Source organism: Myotis myotis, unplaced genomic scaffold (assembly GCF_014108235.1).
Source record: "Myotis myotis isolate mMyoMyo1 unplaced genomic scaffold, mMyoMyo1.p scaffold_m19_p_2, whole genome shotgun sequence".
Classification (NCBI taxonomy): domain Eukaryota; kingdom Metazoa; phylum Chordata; class Mammalia; order Chiroptera; family Vespertilionidae; genus Myotis; species Myotis myotis.
The window spans coordinates 146924306-146941251 of record NW_023416324.1 but is presented as its reverse complement, the minus strand read 5'-3'; the positions used below and the strand labels follow the sequence as shown (position 1 = coordinate 146941251).

The following is a 16946-nucleotide window of genomic DNA, read 5'->3' as shown; positions in this document are numbered from 1 at the left end:
GAAACTACCATATTTGAGGGCCTGCTGTACTCTGGAAAAGTTCATATTTCTCTGGCTTTGTTTGTTTGTTTAGTATCTTATCAACAGTTTTTAAAGTTTATGATTTTTTTCATTATAAAAATAGAAAAATAATTAGTGCTACTAAAAGGAAGTAAAAGAAATAAAAAAATCATTCATAATCCCACACCATTCCAAGATCACTGCTATTACTATCTATTACTATTTTGGTGTATTTCGTTACAACTTCTCTCTCTCTCTCTCTCTCTCTCTCTCTCTCTCTCTCTCTCTCTGTCGGTATATGTTTCCAATAATACTGTGTATCTAGGTCTTACAGATTTCCTAGGGGAGGGGGATGGAAAGAGACCATAGAGTCATTCAGTTCTATTAGAGAAAGATCTAAAAACAAATGATATGCCTCAACTCCCTTAATTAACACTCAAGAGAACAGAGACTCCAAGATGTAAACTCCAACCCTAATCCCCAAGTGGAAAAAGGGAGTGAGTGTTGGAGCCAAGACAACCAGAGGTTCACAGATTCCTCAGAGGCCACAACAGTCTAGAACTTTTCATGACACCAAGATCAATGTTGAGAGGTTACTCTTCACTGACACTTAGGTTTGCTCAAACAGGTACCTCAGCAAATATACTAGCATCTTCTTCCATCTGCTAGTGCTGTTAAGGAGGAAACCACAGGCTCAAAATAGCATCACTTGTGTTAAAGCCCATGATACCAAACCTAGATTTAATATCTGACCTAATTCCTGTTTTAACGTCTCCCTGGAAATGTATTCTAAATCAACCAACCTGGAATGTTCTAGTCAATACCAATGAAGCAATTTGTCTTATGGGCTCTCCTCATCCCCCATAGAAAAAAAAGGCAATCTGTATAATAAAAACCCTGTTCCCTTCCCCCACAAAAGATACCTTAGTCTAAAAATAATCTTTTCTTTTGTTAGTAGCTCCCTTGCCCCACCCTTCTTTCTATAAAAGCCTTCTATTTTGTCCAACCCCTTGGAGAGCCCTTCTTGTTACTAAAGAGGATGCTGCTCAAATAATGAATTGCTTAATAAAGCCAATTAAATCTTCAAATTTACTGTTAAATTTTGTTTGGTTTTGTTTTTTTAACAATGCTTACAGCCATCTTCTGAGAAACTATCATAACAACATGCAAATCTATCAAGACTAGGAGGTGAATGGTATTCCCTGAAGTTATGCAAAGCACAACTATAAGCAAAGGCATTGCCTCATCCCTTTAGTAAGAAATAGAGTACATTTGAATAATCTGGTTTTATACAAGAAATGGAATTGTGAAGTAAGTTCCCAAAGACATATAACTAGGCAACCTTGAAATGAAAATTAGAACCTAAACCAGATTTCTTTTTAGAAAGGCTGTATTTGAATTTTAGGGTGTGCCTAAATTTCACATCCTGTTTGATATATTTGCCTTTGATGTTTCTGATCGAGTGTCTACTGGACTGTGATAGGCACAAATGAGGGTGTGTTGTAGGTCTTAGTTTCTCATCATCGGCCAACTGACAATTAGTTTATTTTCTAAATAATGTCTTGTTGAAAAGCAGTAATTGAACATTTTCTGCTTGAAGACTTAATTATCAACATTTCCAAACTAGAATAGGGTAAAAGATTGTTTTCTTTTAATATATTTTACCCTGTGTTAACACTATATTATTATCATTAGTGAATATAAAACTGTGATTGATCAAGAGCTACTAGAGCCAGATACTGAACCTGGCCTTTTACTAGTACATACATTATTACTTCATCTAACTCTCACAACAACTTTGGGAGGTGGGTGCCACTATCTCCATGTTAAGTGGAGAGTCAGAAAGATAAAATTCCAATGTCGCAATGCAAGTAGCAGAGTTAGGGCTGGAACCCAGATTTGTCCCACTTCAAACCTCTCTTTACTATAATGCTTTCTCCCATCTCATTCTTATCCAGATGGTAGTACTTCAGCCTTGTGATAGAGTTTGCAGTATTACTAACAATAGGCATACTACATCTTCTCAGCCTGTTAGTATAAAAAAAAAACACGTTTACTTACTAGACTCCTTGACATCACATGATGAGATGTATATGGGGGAGATGACAGTGAAGTGTTGGAGGCAGAGTGTATGTGCATGTGTAGGCAGATTTAGTGTTCCATCAAGAAATGTCCCAATGAAAGTCTGTGGCAGCCACTTGAAGAAAGCCCAGTAAGTCTCCTGGATCTTCCCGCAGATCTTCATCTGCTGGTTAGGAAACTCTTATTTAAATAGTTACACTGTAAAATTTAGAAATTTGCTAAGAATTAGATTGTCATACATCTCAGGTTATCCAAGCTTATATATGTCATTCATATCTATTTTTAAATAAATTTTTAGTAATGGATCCAAGTGGTTGGATCTTGGAGACCAGACTGAGTAAGAGAAGTGTTTATTCAAGGTGAACTGTACTAGCAGAGGTGATGAATAGAACCCCCTTAAGGTTCAGGGCAGGTGGAATTCGAAGACCCAAAGCAAAATAAGTAGTCAGGAGACCATGCGTTCCCGTTGAAACGGAGATGTTTCAAGCAAAACAGAGAACAGTTAGAATCCCGATTTCCCCAATGTGACTGCTTGGTCCTAAGGACTTTGTTACCGATTGTTAGCTTTAGGTGGTAGTTATAAAAATCTGCTGCATTTATTTCTTGAAGTCCATGGAAGACAAATCCAAGTTGCTTTAAGGTGTGTACTTTTAATGAAGAGAGCCACATCCAATCCCAGGAGGACCCTTGGTCACTCACAGACTTCTTTGGTCGCCTCGCCCTGACATCAGTGGTCTTCATAACTACTGTGGGAGCAGTCAGTGAGTCATGACAGCATTGGCAGTCCTCCCCAACCTGAGCTGAACTGTCACAGGCAGCTCAGGGATCCCAAAATGATGTTATGGGACAGCCTCCTGAGTCGGAGGGAGGGGCTGTCCCCACCTTGGATTCTTGTCAGTTTCGAAAGACTGAGTGACCCTGATTGCATTGTGATAAAGCCAATTTATTAAAGCAAGCAAATTCATTAAAGAAGCAAAGGCAAGCAAGTCTCCTTCATCCGGCTCAGATCATGGATGGGCATCACTCAGCTAATTTGAGGAGCCAGTTGGGTGGGGGTTTGAGGCATTAAATAACCTCCTGTCTATAGGTTTCAAACTTCCTCTGTTGAATATCTTGTTACAGGTTCATTTTCAAGGTCCTTCTTTATTTTGCTGTGGCCTTCTCAGAATTCATGAGAAGCACTTGGCAGTTATATATTGCCAAGCCTTGAGACTGCTGGCTCCTCTACTTTGGGAGTTAAAAATCAAAACAAAAACAAAACAGTCCTTTCTTTCCTTTCCCCTTCCTCCAAAGGGCTGACTTCTTTGTTTGGTGGTTGAGAATGATTCCTCCCTTCTCTCTGCTTTTCTTCATTCTTTAGTTAGGTAATCATATAAGCATTTGCTCTGAAGCCTCCTTGGCTGTGGGAAGATACGGGCCTGTTATTTACAAGCTGGCTGCAAATTGCCACACTACTTGGTCTTGTTTTAACTTTATCTCAGTTTCCCTATTCCTCGAGCCCTGAAATTTTCCTAGCTTCTCACTGCCCTGTAACAGAGCCACCATCCTTTATTTTTTCCTCTCACAAGCCATCTGGTCCATCCAGATTGAAATTGCTCCAACCTACTAGAGTAGGCTGCCTCTGAGCCTTTCCCTATGCGGTACCCCAGAATACTCTTAAGTACTCTGCCAGTCCACAGTTAGCCTCTTGAAATCCTGCCCACCCCATTAGGACCTGGTCAGTGTTGCCTTCTACATTAAGCCTTGCTCAGTCTCTCCAGGAGAAATTAATCTTGACTTTCTGTGCTCTGAGAGAGAGCCTTAAACTTTGATTTTAGCATTAAATTTTCTGCCTTATATTGTAGTAGTTTCTGGCATTTTATTTTTTTCACGAACTAGATTATAGAATCTTTAAAATTAGCAATCCTCTCTCACCAAATCCTGTCTACTGATGGCATTCAATCAGTAACTTTGAATGCATCTGGGTCTTACTATTTGTGCATTGAATCTAAGTTTATTGCTTCTACTATAGAGCCTGCCTACATAAACACTCACATGCATATCCCTGTAAGGTACAAAATCTATAGATCTTATAGGCCTGTCTTACTTTATGCAAACTCATTAGGTTTCTAGAACTTCAGAGCTCTGACTTTTTAAATTTGAGTCAGAAAATTAAAATCTCAGTTAAATATCCTTTCTTTCAAATCCTAATTCTGTTCTGAATTAATGTAGTTTGGGAAGCATTCCAGTTTTGATCTGCCACAGTTCCCCTGCAAGAGGAAGTTTATCCAGCAGAACTAAGCCTCTCATCTTGTTACAATTCTCTACTCGCCTTAAAATATTAATACAACTGGAATTCCTGTTATATGAAACTATAAAAGTTGTCAAAATTGCTACCTTTTATGGAAACCTCCTGGAAATGTTAGCCTAAGAAAGGCAGGAGAATAAATCAGGAAACAACAGGCTGGTGGTATTTGAAGGAGACATAGTTTGCTGGTTATAAGACAGTGAACTTTGAGAGATTACATATGACTTTGAATGTAAACATTCTTAATGTCATACCATATTAACAATGTTGTCTTTTGAACTTTTTATTTAAGTAATTACAGATACACAGAAATTTACAAAATAGTAGAGGTCCCATGTACCCTTCACCCAGTGCTTACGTCCTCCTACATAAATATATAATTATATTACAATGTCAAAACCAGGACAATGAAATTGGTAAAATATGTGTCTCATTTTATCATATATGCAGATTTGTGTAACCACTAAAACCAGTATACAGAACTCCCATTGCCACAAAGATCTCCTTTATAGTCCTGCCTCCCATGCACAAATATGCCTGACTCCTGGCAACCACCAATCTGTTCTCCATCTCCAAAACAGGATTTACCATGCGTCTTATAGAAATAGAATCATACAGTATATTACATTATGATTGGCTTTAATCACTCAGCCATTTAAGTGTATCAATAGTGTGTTCCTTTTTGTTGCTGCTGTTTTTCTAAATAATGTTGTTTTGAATATTTTATCTATTTTTTCAATTTTATTTGTTTTAATTTGTTTTGTTGTATAAAAGAGTGTTTTGTGGCTATTGTTCAGCCTGGCACAAGTTGTAAGATTCAGGAGTTCTGAAAACTAAGAAGCATAAATGGCTGGTGACATCTGACCTATCAGACCTTGTCCCTATTCCAGCTGAATTGAATTATTTACCTTACACCACCTTCAAACCCTGGGGATGTCACTCCCTGGTTTGACTGAAGCCTCCGTAGGAAGCATCTGTGAAACTTCTGGAGGAGGTGTTGTTGCCTTAGTTGTAAGTCATCAACTTCGTGTAGGTTGAGTTGAGGATGTTCAAAAGTAGATTCCCCTCCACGATCTCAGAATGTGGCCTGGATTCCAAAGGAAGATTGGCCCACGTGTCTGAAATCCCCTTATTGTGAAGACTACATATTTGCTCTCCTTACTCCCCAGTATTTAGGCCTCACTGAGTGGCAGGCATTGGAAATGCAGAGATGAACAAAACCTTTTTTTTTTATTTTACATTGAGGTAACATTCTAGAGAATGGGATAAACACATAAATAAAACATAGTGCAGGGTCACATAATGATAAATACTAAACACATAAATAAATAAACATATAATGGGTATGCCATAAAATAACTGTGCAGGGCCTGGGATAGACAGTGATGGTGTATGTTGGGAAAGGGAAGTTGTTCCCAGTGAGCACAGAATACCTGAGCCGCATTTCAATACAGACCCGAGGCAAAGAGGCAGCCTTGTCTAAATCTGGGGTCAAACTTTCAAACAGGGAAAAATAGCAGAGGTGAAGGGTCTGAGGCAAGAATGATCTTGGGGTATTCCTGGAACAACGCCTAGGACTCAGGAAATAAGTTAAAAATAGGCAGAATTAGGTCAAGGCTTTCAGAGTCTAATTCCTGGTGCCTCACACAGGTTTCCAGGAAGTTTCAGACTAAAAATCTAGAATTTATTAATATGCCAATCTACAAGCCTCACAAGCAAGTCTCACTTTAACACCTACTGTGCGTGTGCGTGTGTGTGCGTGTGTGTGTGTGTGTGTGTGTGTATAGGGCCAATGTTTGCCACTATGGAGTGGTATTTGGGGTCTTGCTCCCAAATACTCTTCTCAGTTAATAGCACAAATAGTTGGGGGGATTAGTTACCAACATAAACTTAAGGCAAGTATTTTAAGTAAGGATTTTATTGGAGAATCTACACCCTTTTCTCATCTCTAATATCTGTGTCTTACTTGGGGCACAATTGCACTTTCTCCCATAAGATTTAATATTTGCATTACTCACCCTGTGGACTAGAAGCTGCTTGAGGGCAAAGACTGAACCTTATGTGTCTTTGTGTTACCTATAATTAAATTCTATGCCTCAAATTTAGGAACTGGTTGGTGAGTGTCTATTTAACGGAACTTAATACACTTAGGAGTTTTTGTTTGTTTGTTTAAAGGATTTTTTAGAAAGAGAAGAAATTCATGATGAGGTCAAAGGAGCCCATGTGGACAGTGTTTGGGAAGGGTCTGCACATATTATTGAGTGTCGTGGAGCGGGGTGAAAGGGAAAGGGGAGACCCAGGAGACAAATAAAGCTACCTTGCGGCAACCCAGTCATGTTGGTGCACAGAAATCTCATTAGAAAAACTTTCAAATGATGATCAAAACAGGATTTGCCTTGTGATGCTCTCTTTTCTCAGAATATCCCCTGGCCCTCTCAAAATGTTGACACAGGAATTAATGTCATTTTGAAATGGGAAGCATTTGGACTCTGCATTACCTATCTCTACTCTGAGTGCCTCAAGCTCTTAGAAAACAACCAAGACACTTGAATGAGCAAGGGTTGTATATGTTAGTGTATGTGCTCTTTACATCAGGGAAAGGGGCCCAGAGAAAGGGACAGAACAGGAATTCTCTTACTGTAGCTGCTGTGCTTTTTAGATGCTACAGACTTGAGTTATAAATTTTTTATATATATATATATATTTTATTGAGTTTTTACAGAGAGGAAGGGAGAGAGATAGAGAGTTAGAAACATCGATGAGAGAGAAACATCGATCAGCTGCCTCCTGCACATCTCCTACTGGGGATGTGCCTGCAGCCCAGGTACATGTCCTTGACTGGAATCAAACCTGGGACCTTTCAGTCCGCAGGCTGACGCTCTATCCACTGAGCCAAACTGGTTTCGGCTTGAGTTATAAATAACACATTATTATCTGCCATGAAAGCCCTGAGTGTCTGGCCCTTCTGTCATTGTCTATGAGATATTGGATCAGTGGAGAGAGTTACAGGGACCTGTCCCCTTGAACAAATTCAACCAGTACTGGGTTCCTTCTTCATTACGAAGCATTATAGTTCCTGGGCTATATTATAGTTACTGGACTATTATATATCTTCCTTCCTTTTTTTTTCATCAGATTGTACATTCCTTAAGTTTATGGAGTTGACATTTAGTATCTACGGATTTTTAATTGAAATAGTATATATGCATGTAATTAAACAGAAAATTGTTTTCTGATATTAGGGGGAAAAGTAAAATTTAAAAATATACTAAAACTTAAAAACAAACGTTCCCAGATCCAGGATGTGTACATGGCCCAATATGCAAAAAAACTGAAGAGAACAACACAGTCTATTATCTATGATGCTAACAGAAGAGGAGTGATGAATGAAATATCTCTGGTGCAATGTGAACAAAAAAGAAAAGTTACTGAAGATAGACTGAACAATCTTCGTGTAAAACTGGCAGCATTGCTGCAGAAACTTCAGCTGGTGAGTGATGGGACTTTGAATAGTGGGAATATCCTTTGTGGAAAGAGCTCTCAGCTAGATTCCTCTCCTAACAGCGTCTTCTATTTATTGACCTTGGACAAGTCACTAACCTCACCCTTACTCTACCTATAAGGATAGTGAAACAACAGATAAATGAACTTTGAAAGTACATACTAGAGCATTTTTGAAGGCCTATTATTCTCTCTCTCAACAAAATCAGAATCTTGCCTTGTGCTGTTGGTGCAGTTTGATTGCCCTCAGGTCTCCTCAATAGTATGTTTCTAGTAGGAAATTTTTTCAGAAAGCAAACTGTGTTCATTTATTTTTATCCTGATACATAAATAAAAGTAGATTCTTCTAGTCTTAGAGGATAGATTGGAGAGGTCAGGAAACACCATGTATATATGGACTATTGTCCATCTTGTTTGTGTGTATATTTCAATGCATAAAGAAAGGTGCTCAGTGAAGCAGCTGGAAGCTGGACAAATGATTAGCATCCTCACAGGAAAAACTCTTTCAGTTACTAGAAAGGCTACAGCTTAGGACCCACTGGACTTAAATGCTTATTTTGTTACATACATAAACTGTTCTGTAAACTATTTCACCTTTTCAGTCTTCCATGTGAATTGTTAAAGTTGTAAATAAAAGAGTATAAGGTCTACATTTTTACATTCATGTTTATTTCCTGGTAATGGCAACAACTGAAATTCACCATGGGCCTTTGTTGCAAATGTAACTACGTGAAGATCATTGATTTTTGTAGAAAAATATTAAAACTATAAAAAAAATTTTTAAAAAGAATTGTGCTCCTATGAGATTGAAAGTACATATTAGAATATTTTAAATGTTAGGTAACATTAAAAATTTTACCTTCACTATTACACAGAAATGTTAGGTAAAACATATCAAAAATTAAAATATATATAGCCAAGGTTGAAAAGTCTTTCTATAAATGCTAGAAATGAACTGAGAAATCAACAGTGAGCACATGGCATTTTCCTCAGAAAGATCCCTAACCTGGGACAGAGACAGGGCCTTCCTGGGCTGTGCAGGGTACAAGGGCAGGGGCTGAGTCTCCCCAGCGAGCCCTGACAGGGAGGCCTGAGGCTTGTCTTGCCAGGAAGAGGTTTGGGGAGGGACATGGACTTTGAAGGCAGACTGCCTGGGTTTCAGTCCTGGCTGTGAACATTTCAAACGAATAGTCCATTTCTTCTTAAAAACAAATGGATTTTGTTTTCTCTGGGATTTTTGTCTTATATTGAATGCAAAATAAAATGCAGAAAATATTTTTGCTTAACTGAAGTATAGAGCCAAAAGAGAAGACTCCTACCCCCCTTGTGTGGTCTAGGCAACAGTTAAAATGTTTCATTATTAAAATATAAAGGACAATTAATGCTAACTGTTTTCACATAATGGTAATTACATTTGTGCTAAATGAGCCTATTATTGAAGTCGGTTTATTTCTGTAAGAGTGGGATGTGAGTGGAGCTCCTTTTGGTTCTTGTGGCTGTAAAGGGTGGGAAATATTTTTATGGGCAAAAGGTCTAATACAAAGCCTGGCATGTGGTAAAGTTTCAGTCATAATAATTGTTTAAGAAGGAAAACTAGAGAGACCAAAGAAATTCTATATCATAGAAATTGAATATCATTCTTTATCAGAAAAGTTCATAAAAATTGTTGGTTCTCAGAATAGCAAATATGTATTTGGCTAAGAAAAAAAAAGAATAATTTCTCTCTCTCTCTCTCTCTCTCTCTCTCTCTCTCTCTCTCTCTCTCTCTCTCTTTAGCTATTCCTCATCCAAGGATATTTTCTCCATTGATTTTTAGAGAGAATGGAAGGGAAAGGGAGAAACAGAGAGAGAAACATTGATAGTAAAGAGGCACATCAAGCCCTGACCGGTTTGGCTCAGTGAATGGAGCATCGGCCTGCGGACTGAAGGGTCATGGGTTCGATTCTGGCCAAGGGCATGTACCTTGGTTGTGGGCACATTCCCAATAGGGAGTGTGCAGGAGGCAGCTGATCGATGTTTCTCTCTCATCGATGTTTCTAACTCTCTATCCCTGTCCCTTCCTCTCTGTAAAAAAATTAATACAATATATATATTTTTTTTTTAAAAAAGAGAGAGACACATCAATTGGTTGCTTCCTGCAAGTGCCCCAAATGGGGCCTGGATCTAGCCTGCAGCTCAGGTACATGCCCTTGACCAGAATCAAGCCCAGGACCCTTCAGTCTGCAGGACCATGCTCCAATCACTGAGCCAAACCGGCTTGGGCTAATTTGCTCTTTATGCCAAATCCCTGAGCTCTCCCCAAAATAGGGTAATTATACTAATTTAATTTGCTTTTTTCTCAAAGTTTAATAAGGAGGCAAAATGCTTTAGCCCAAAGAGTATGAAACTCTTTATCTACTATCACTGGAGAGGAACTCAAATGTTTTCTGCCCAAATATATTTACTCTCACCCCCCACTTGAAGTTTCCATTTTTACTGTCTCTGATTGCCAGAGCAATTGCAGTGGAATAGAGCAGGGACTCAAGGTGAGGTAGACCCACCAGCAGACACGGCAGGCACATGAAGAAGATGGGAAAGTCTAGTCCACCAGGTAGAGAGCAGTATTCAGAAGATTAGACTAGACCAACTAGGCCGAGAGTGGTCAGTGTCAGAAAGGGTCACACAGGGTATTCCCGAGGGTCGGTGCTAATATTGTGGACACCTGTCTTCAAGAACAGGGTTACGTCACAGAGCTGGGACTTAACACAATTTAGTCTTGTTAGAGGACTGAGCAGGTCTAGGGCAGAGGGAGCAAAGCATGGAATCAAATAAGGGATGGAGAAAGTAGGATGGTGGTGTTACACACTTGTTGGGAACAATAATAAGAGTGGGATTGTTTCTGAAAGGTCCTTCCTAAAAATTCTCTTTTCCATCAGCTCAGTTGAAGAGCAGGTTGATCCCTGCCGGGAGCCGGTCCATCCTTGCTGTTTCAAGGGACCTGGCATATATGGCATACTGTTCTTAATATGTTTGCTCACCTTCTTTTCACTAGGTGTTTTAACCAAGGTCACCTCTCTGAGAAAGGTTGTTTCCCCAGGTAGGGATTTTCCCCTGAAGTTAGGGAGGGAATAAAACCCCTTAACTAAGTGCCAGGCGGGTAATTAATCACTTTAACTACGAACAATCATGCTTAAGCTACATAATCTTTACTCCCTGGAATGGAGTTAAGAAACGCCCTAACCTTTGGAATAGAGATAGATAGGATTGGAATCAACTGGTATAAATACAGATGTAACAAGACAACAGGACACAGAACCTAGACACAGAACCTACACAGAACCTAGAGACAGAACCTAGTGAGAGAACCTGGCTGAAGAACCTAGAGACAGAACCTGGCTACAGAACCTGGATAGAACATGGCAAGAGAACCTGACTAGAACATGGCTACAGAACCTGGCTGGAGAACCTAGCAAGGGGACATGGCTATAGAACCTGGCTGGAGAACCTAGCAAGAGAACATGGACACAGAACCTGGCTGGAGATCCTGACCAGAACTTGGCTGGAGATCCTGGCTAGAGATCCTGGCTAGGCTGCTGATCAACTGAACGCTGTCTCCATGTCATTCCTTCTTCGCTGACTCCGTCCACACCTTTGGGGACCCCTGAACCTTCTGGGGTTGGACCCCAGCAGATCCCATGGTTGGGCCTGAGGGGCGTGAGATTTAGGTCAGTAAAGAAGGAGCATTTGTTCAGCTGTTCATGGATTAAGAAGCCCAGGGAAGGAGAGCATGAAATTAACTCAGAGATCTGGGGGGAAAGAGAGAAAAGGGAGCAGATGCGGGCAGCAAGCCAAGCATTGCAGGGAAAGATGCTGCAGAGGGAAGAGGAGAAACAGAGAAGTCAAAATTTTCCTAGTCATCTGTTTTGCTTATAAGGCTAAAGATTCATGAATTTTTTAAACATATTTTATGATTTTTTTTACAGAGAGGAAAGGAGAGAGATAGTTAGAAACATCGATGAGAGAAACATCGATCAGCTGCCTCCTGCACATCTCCTACTGGGGATGTGCCTGCAACCCAGGTACATGCCTTGACCGGAATCGAACCTGGGACCCTTCAGTCCACAGGCCGATGCTCTATCCACTGAGCCAAACAGGTTTCGGTAAGATTCATGAATTTTTAAAATGGGAGGTAAAAGCCTGTGACAGAGAAAGATGAGATGGGGCTTTAGGAATAAAACAAGTAATTAAATAGAAGGAAAAAACAACAGTGAAATTAACCTCCGATAAAGAAGAAAAAATGATCAAACTTTCTAACTCCTTACAGGCATAAAATGGGGTTAAATGTGAAAACATTTTGAAAGGTTAAAAGCATTTTTCAGATGCAAGGTGGGTTGTGTTGTTACATGAATCATAGAGAAGACTCTTCAGAGGCCACCCAGATTATAGTTCTAGCTTGTTTCCCTGCTATGACTGTTGCTTTTCTTTTCCAGGGAGGTCCAGTAGGAGACATGGAGCAGATTGACAGTTATTTAGAAGCTTTGCTTAAAGAAGATCATCTTTTTGGGAACGCTTTCAATAAAGGAAGTACAGATGCAGGACATAGTCTCCCTTTAGAGAACAATGAAAGTACTTCTCAAAACTAAAAGTCAGAAAAGTCATTCCTTTCTTTAAAATGCTAATAAGAAAAAGGAAACTTATTTTCAAAAAAATATTTCCTCTTGTTATTGTGAAGTTTGTCCTTTTTGACACTGAAGAAATTGTACTAGTTATACTTTGGAAATGGAGGGTGATTAACCCTTTACATACTTCCCCATCCTACTCCCTAACCCTTTCTGGTCTTTCAGGAACTATTTCTCTAGTTCTGTAACTTCCAGGTGAGCAACTAAGAAAGATGAAAATGCCACTTAGGCTTAAATTTTGATTTTACTTGAAAAACTGTAAAAACTGGAAAACAGTGGTTTTCAAAATCAATATACACAGAACTACAGAATCACCTCCTTCTGAAACTTGTGTTGAAAAAGACAGGGATTGTGCCCTTTCTCCACTACAGCCCATACTCAGCAGAAAATACAAATCTTCAAAAAACTTTGAGCTATAGTATAGATCATAATTTTCTTATTGTGCTATTGTAAAAGAAACACTCTTCTAAGTATAACTTGAACACACATTAAACATATATAAGCATTGTGTTTTTACATTTTCTTTGATAACTGACTTTGTTATGTGTTTGTTTAGAAATGTCTGTTGTGTTGTACAAAAACAATAAATATTTAATATTTATTTGTGGAGTTGTATATTTTAATTTTATGTACATTCACAAAGCATAAAATTCAGAACTTGTGAAGTAGGAATATGGTGTAAATTCTTCACCCCTGCTTGTCTAATAGTTTTCTCAAGAGGCATGTTTTTACCAGTTATTGTGAGTCCATTCAAGTAAAATCAGTGCATATGAAACCATACAAATCATTATCCTATCTAATAATAGACAAACATGGTAATTAACCGTACCTCCGACATGCTTCCCATTGGCTAATCAGGGCGATATGCAAATTAACTGCCAACCAAGATGGCAGCCGGCAGCCAGGCAGCTGAAGCGAACAGGAGGCTTGCTTGCTCCAGTGATGGAGGAAGCCAAGGTTCCCCGCCTGCCGCTGCCAGCCTCTGAGCTGCACTCTAAGCAACTATGTTGCAATTATTGAAGCTAAACAATCCCCAGAAACCTACTTTCAGCCAGCCGGGCCTCAGAGCTGGAGTTGCAACAGTGTTTCAATTATAGAAGCTAAATAAAGCCCAGATACCTGCTTTCAGCAGCCGAGGTCTCAGAGCTGGAGCCAAGCCTCAGAGCTAAAGCCAGCTCTCAGTTCCAGTGACAGCCATAGAAGGTAAATAAATCCCAGAATAAAAAGAAAAAAGAAAAAAAGGAGAGGTTGGGAGCTTCAGTCACCCGCCAGCCTGAAAACAGCCCTCAGCCCCTCACCCAGACTAGCCAGGCACCCCAGTGGGGACCCCCAACCTGAAGGGGGTGTGACCAGATGCAAACAGCCATCATCCGTTCATCCAGGCTGGCCAGGCACCCAAGCGGGACCCCCACCCTGATCCGGGACACCCATCAGGGAAAACTAGCCGACCCCCACCTGTGCACCAGGCCTCTATCCTATACAGTAAAAGGGTAATATGCAAACTGACCCTAACAGCAGAAGGACTGGGAATGACTGGTCACTATGACACACACTGACCACCAGGGGGCAGACGCTCAATGCAGGAGCTGCCCTCTGGTGGTCAGGGCGCTCTCACATGGGAGGAGCTCTGCTCAGCCACAAGCCAGGCTGACGACTGCCAGTACAGTGGTGGTGGTGGGAGCCTCTCCTGCCTCCTCAGCAGCACTAAGGATGTCTGACTGCAGTTTAAGCCTGCTCCCCGCTGGCAAGTGGACACCCCCCGAGGGCTACCGGGCTGCCAGAGGGATGTCTGATTGCCATCTTAGGCCCAATCCCCCAGGTAGCGGGCCTAAGCCAGCAGGTGGTCATCCCCTGAGGGGTCCCAGACTGCAAGAGGTCACAGGCTGGGCTGAGGGGCCCCCCCTCCCCCCCGAGTGCACAAATTTTTGTGCACCGGGCCGCTAGTATAGATATAAATGTGGAGTAGCAGCCAAAAGATGCTGATGCTTTTCTACTTTATATACCTTCAAGATCATTCTATATCAGGATCCATACATGTAGAGCTCTCTCATCTTTAACTGCTCCTTGTTACTCCATTCATGGACATACCAAAATGTACTTAATTATTCTCTTATTCAATGGATAGTTACATTTTATCTATTATTTTGGATTTACATGCACACAACAGTGATTATTCTTTTTTAAAAAAATATATATATTTTTATTGGTTTCAGAGAGGAAGGGAGAGGGAGAGAGAGAGAAACACCAATGAAGAAAGAGAATGCATGGATCAGCTGCCTCCTGCACCCCCCACACTGAGGATTGAGCCCACAACCTGGGCATGTGCCCTAGACCAGAATTTAACCTGGGAGCCTTCAGTCTGCAGGCCGATGCTCTATCCACTGAGCCAAACTGGCTAGGGCTGAATATTCTTTTAAATATGTTCATTTCACATAGGTGCAATTATATCAAATCTAAAAGATAAATTGCTAGGTAAAAGGGTATGTACATTTGCTTATTAATAGATACTGCCTAAAAGCACTTCATACAAATGTATTAATATGCACTCCCACATCAATATATGAGTGCCTGTTTTTTTAAATATATTTTTATTGTTGATTTCAGAGGGGAAGGGAGAGGGGGAGAGAGAGAGAGAGAGAGAAGCATCCATGATGAGAGAGAATCATGGATTGGCTGCCTCCTGTATGCCTCCTACTGGGGATGGAGCCTGCAACCTGGGCATGTGCCTTTGAAGCATCCATCTATATAAAAACTGCTGTTTGAAATTTTAACCCTGCTATTTCTGTCTTCTGTAAATGCTTGCTGGCTTAAATAATAAGGAAAATAAGACTACTCCCATTTCAGAGAGGCCATTAAACCTTCCCTAGACAAAGTTATCAGTGCTGGCATCAGGCCAAGCCTTTGGTCGACGTCTCAAAGTGCCAGCACATAGGGCCCTTTAAGAACTTGCAAAGGGAACTGGAAAACCCCCATTTTGGGAAGACAAAGAGGATAAGATAGTATAAATACAGGAAAATTCCTGTGTGATTTCACCCAGAATTTGAGAGACATTTTCCTCTGGGCACGCGCGTAATAAATGTAACTTCATCTCTCTAAGCGTTGCTTGGTTCTTCTTTGGTTTTTCTGTAACACCTTTGACCAGAATCGAACCCAGGACCCTTCAGTCCAAAGGCTGATGCTCTATCCACTGAGCCAAACTAGCTGGGGCAATGCCTGTTTCTTCACACCTTTACCTACCTAGTGAATTATCAATCTTTCTAATCTTGCTGATCAAGTGGATGAAATATGGTATATCTTTCTAGCTTAATGTATATTTCTTAAGCATAAGGTTGAGAATCTTTTAATGTTTAAAGTTCATTTGAATTTTAAATTTAGCCTTTTTTCATTTCCTATTGGGTGATATTTTCTTATTTATAGGAATGATTTTCATATTAGGGAAATTATCTTTTTTATATGTATTACAAATACTTTCTTATAATTTTTTGCTTAAAATTTTTTATAGTGGTTTTAGCTATATAGGATTTTTAAATGTTTTTAATTTTTTTTTCTTTTTTTTTTTGGTGTGGGATTTTTTTTTAATTTTTTTATTTTATTAAATCTTTATTGTTCAGATTATTACATTTGTTCCTCTTTTTTTCCTCCCATAGCTCCCCTCCACCCAGTTCCCACCCCACCCTCTGCCCTTACCCCTCCACTGTCCTCATCCATAGGTGCACAATTTTTGTCCAGTCTCTTCCCGCATCTCCCACACCCCTTTCTCTCCCCAAGAATAGTCAGTCCATTCCCTTTCTATCTTCCCGATTCTATTATAATCACCAGTTCATTCTGTTCATCAGATTATTTATTCACTTGATTCTTAGATTCACTTGTTGATAGATGCATATTTGTTGTTCATAATTAGTATCTTTACCTTTTTCTTCTTCTTCCTCTTCTTAAAGGATACCTTTCAGTATTTCATATAATACTGGTTTGGTGGTGATGAACTCCTTTAGCTTTTCCTTATCTGTGAAGCTCTTTATCTGACCTTCAATTCTGAATGATAGCTTTACTGGATAAAGTAATCTTGGTTGTAGGTTCTTGGTATTCATCACTTTGAATATTTCTTGCCACTCCCTTCTGGCCTGCAAAGTTTTTGTTGAGAAATCAGCTGACAGTTGTATGGGTACTCCCTTGTAGGTAACTGACTTTCTTTCTCTTGCTGCTTTTAAGATTCTCTCTATGTCTTTTGCTCTTGGCATTTTAATTATGATGTGTCTTGGTGTGGTCCTCTTTGGATTCCTTTTGTTTGGGGTTCTCTGTGCTTCCTGGACTTGTAAGTCTATTTCTTTCACCAGGTAGGGGAAGTTTTCTGTCATGATTTCTTCAAATAGGTTTTCAATATCTTGCTCTCTCTCATCTTCTGGCACCCTTATAATTCT

General features: G+C 39.9%; 1 protein-coding gene across 1 annotated transcript in view; it reads left to right on the top strand.

Annotated features, from left to right (window-relative positions):
- The window catches only part of MORC1 (MORC family CW-type zinc finger 1), a 136686-nt gene extending 124169 nt beyond the window's left edge, over nucleotides 1–12517 (top strand). The window contains exons 24-25 of the mRNA XM_036348532.1: nucleotides 7665–7859; nucleotides 12340–12517. Of these exons, the coding sequence (XP_036204425.1) occupies nucleotides 7665–7859; nucleotides 12340–12492 (348 nt within the window). The 3' untranslated portion in view covers nucleotides 12493–12517. The remainder of the gene's footprint in view (nucleotides 1–7664; nucleotides 7860–12339) is intronic.
- Nucleotides 12518–16946: the final 4429 nt, after the last annotated feature.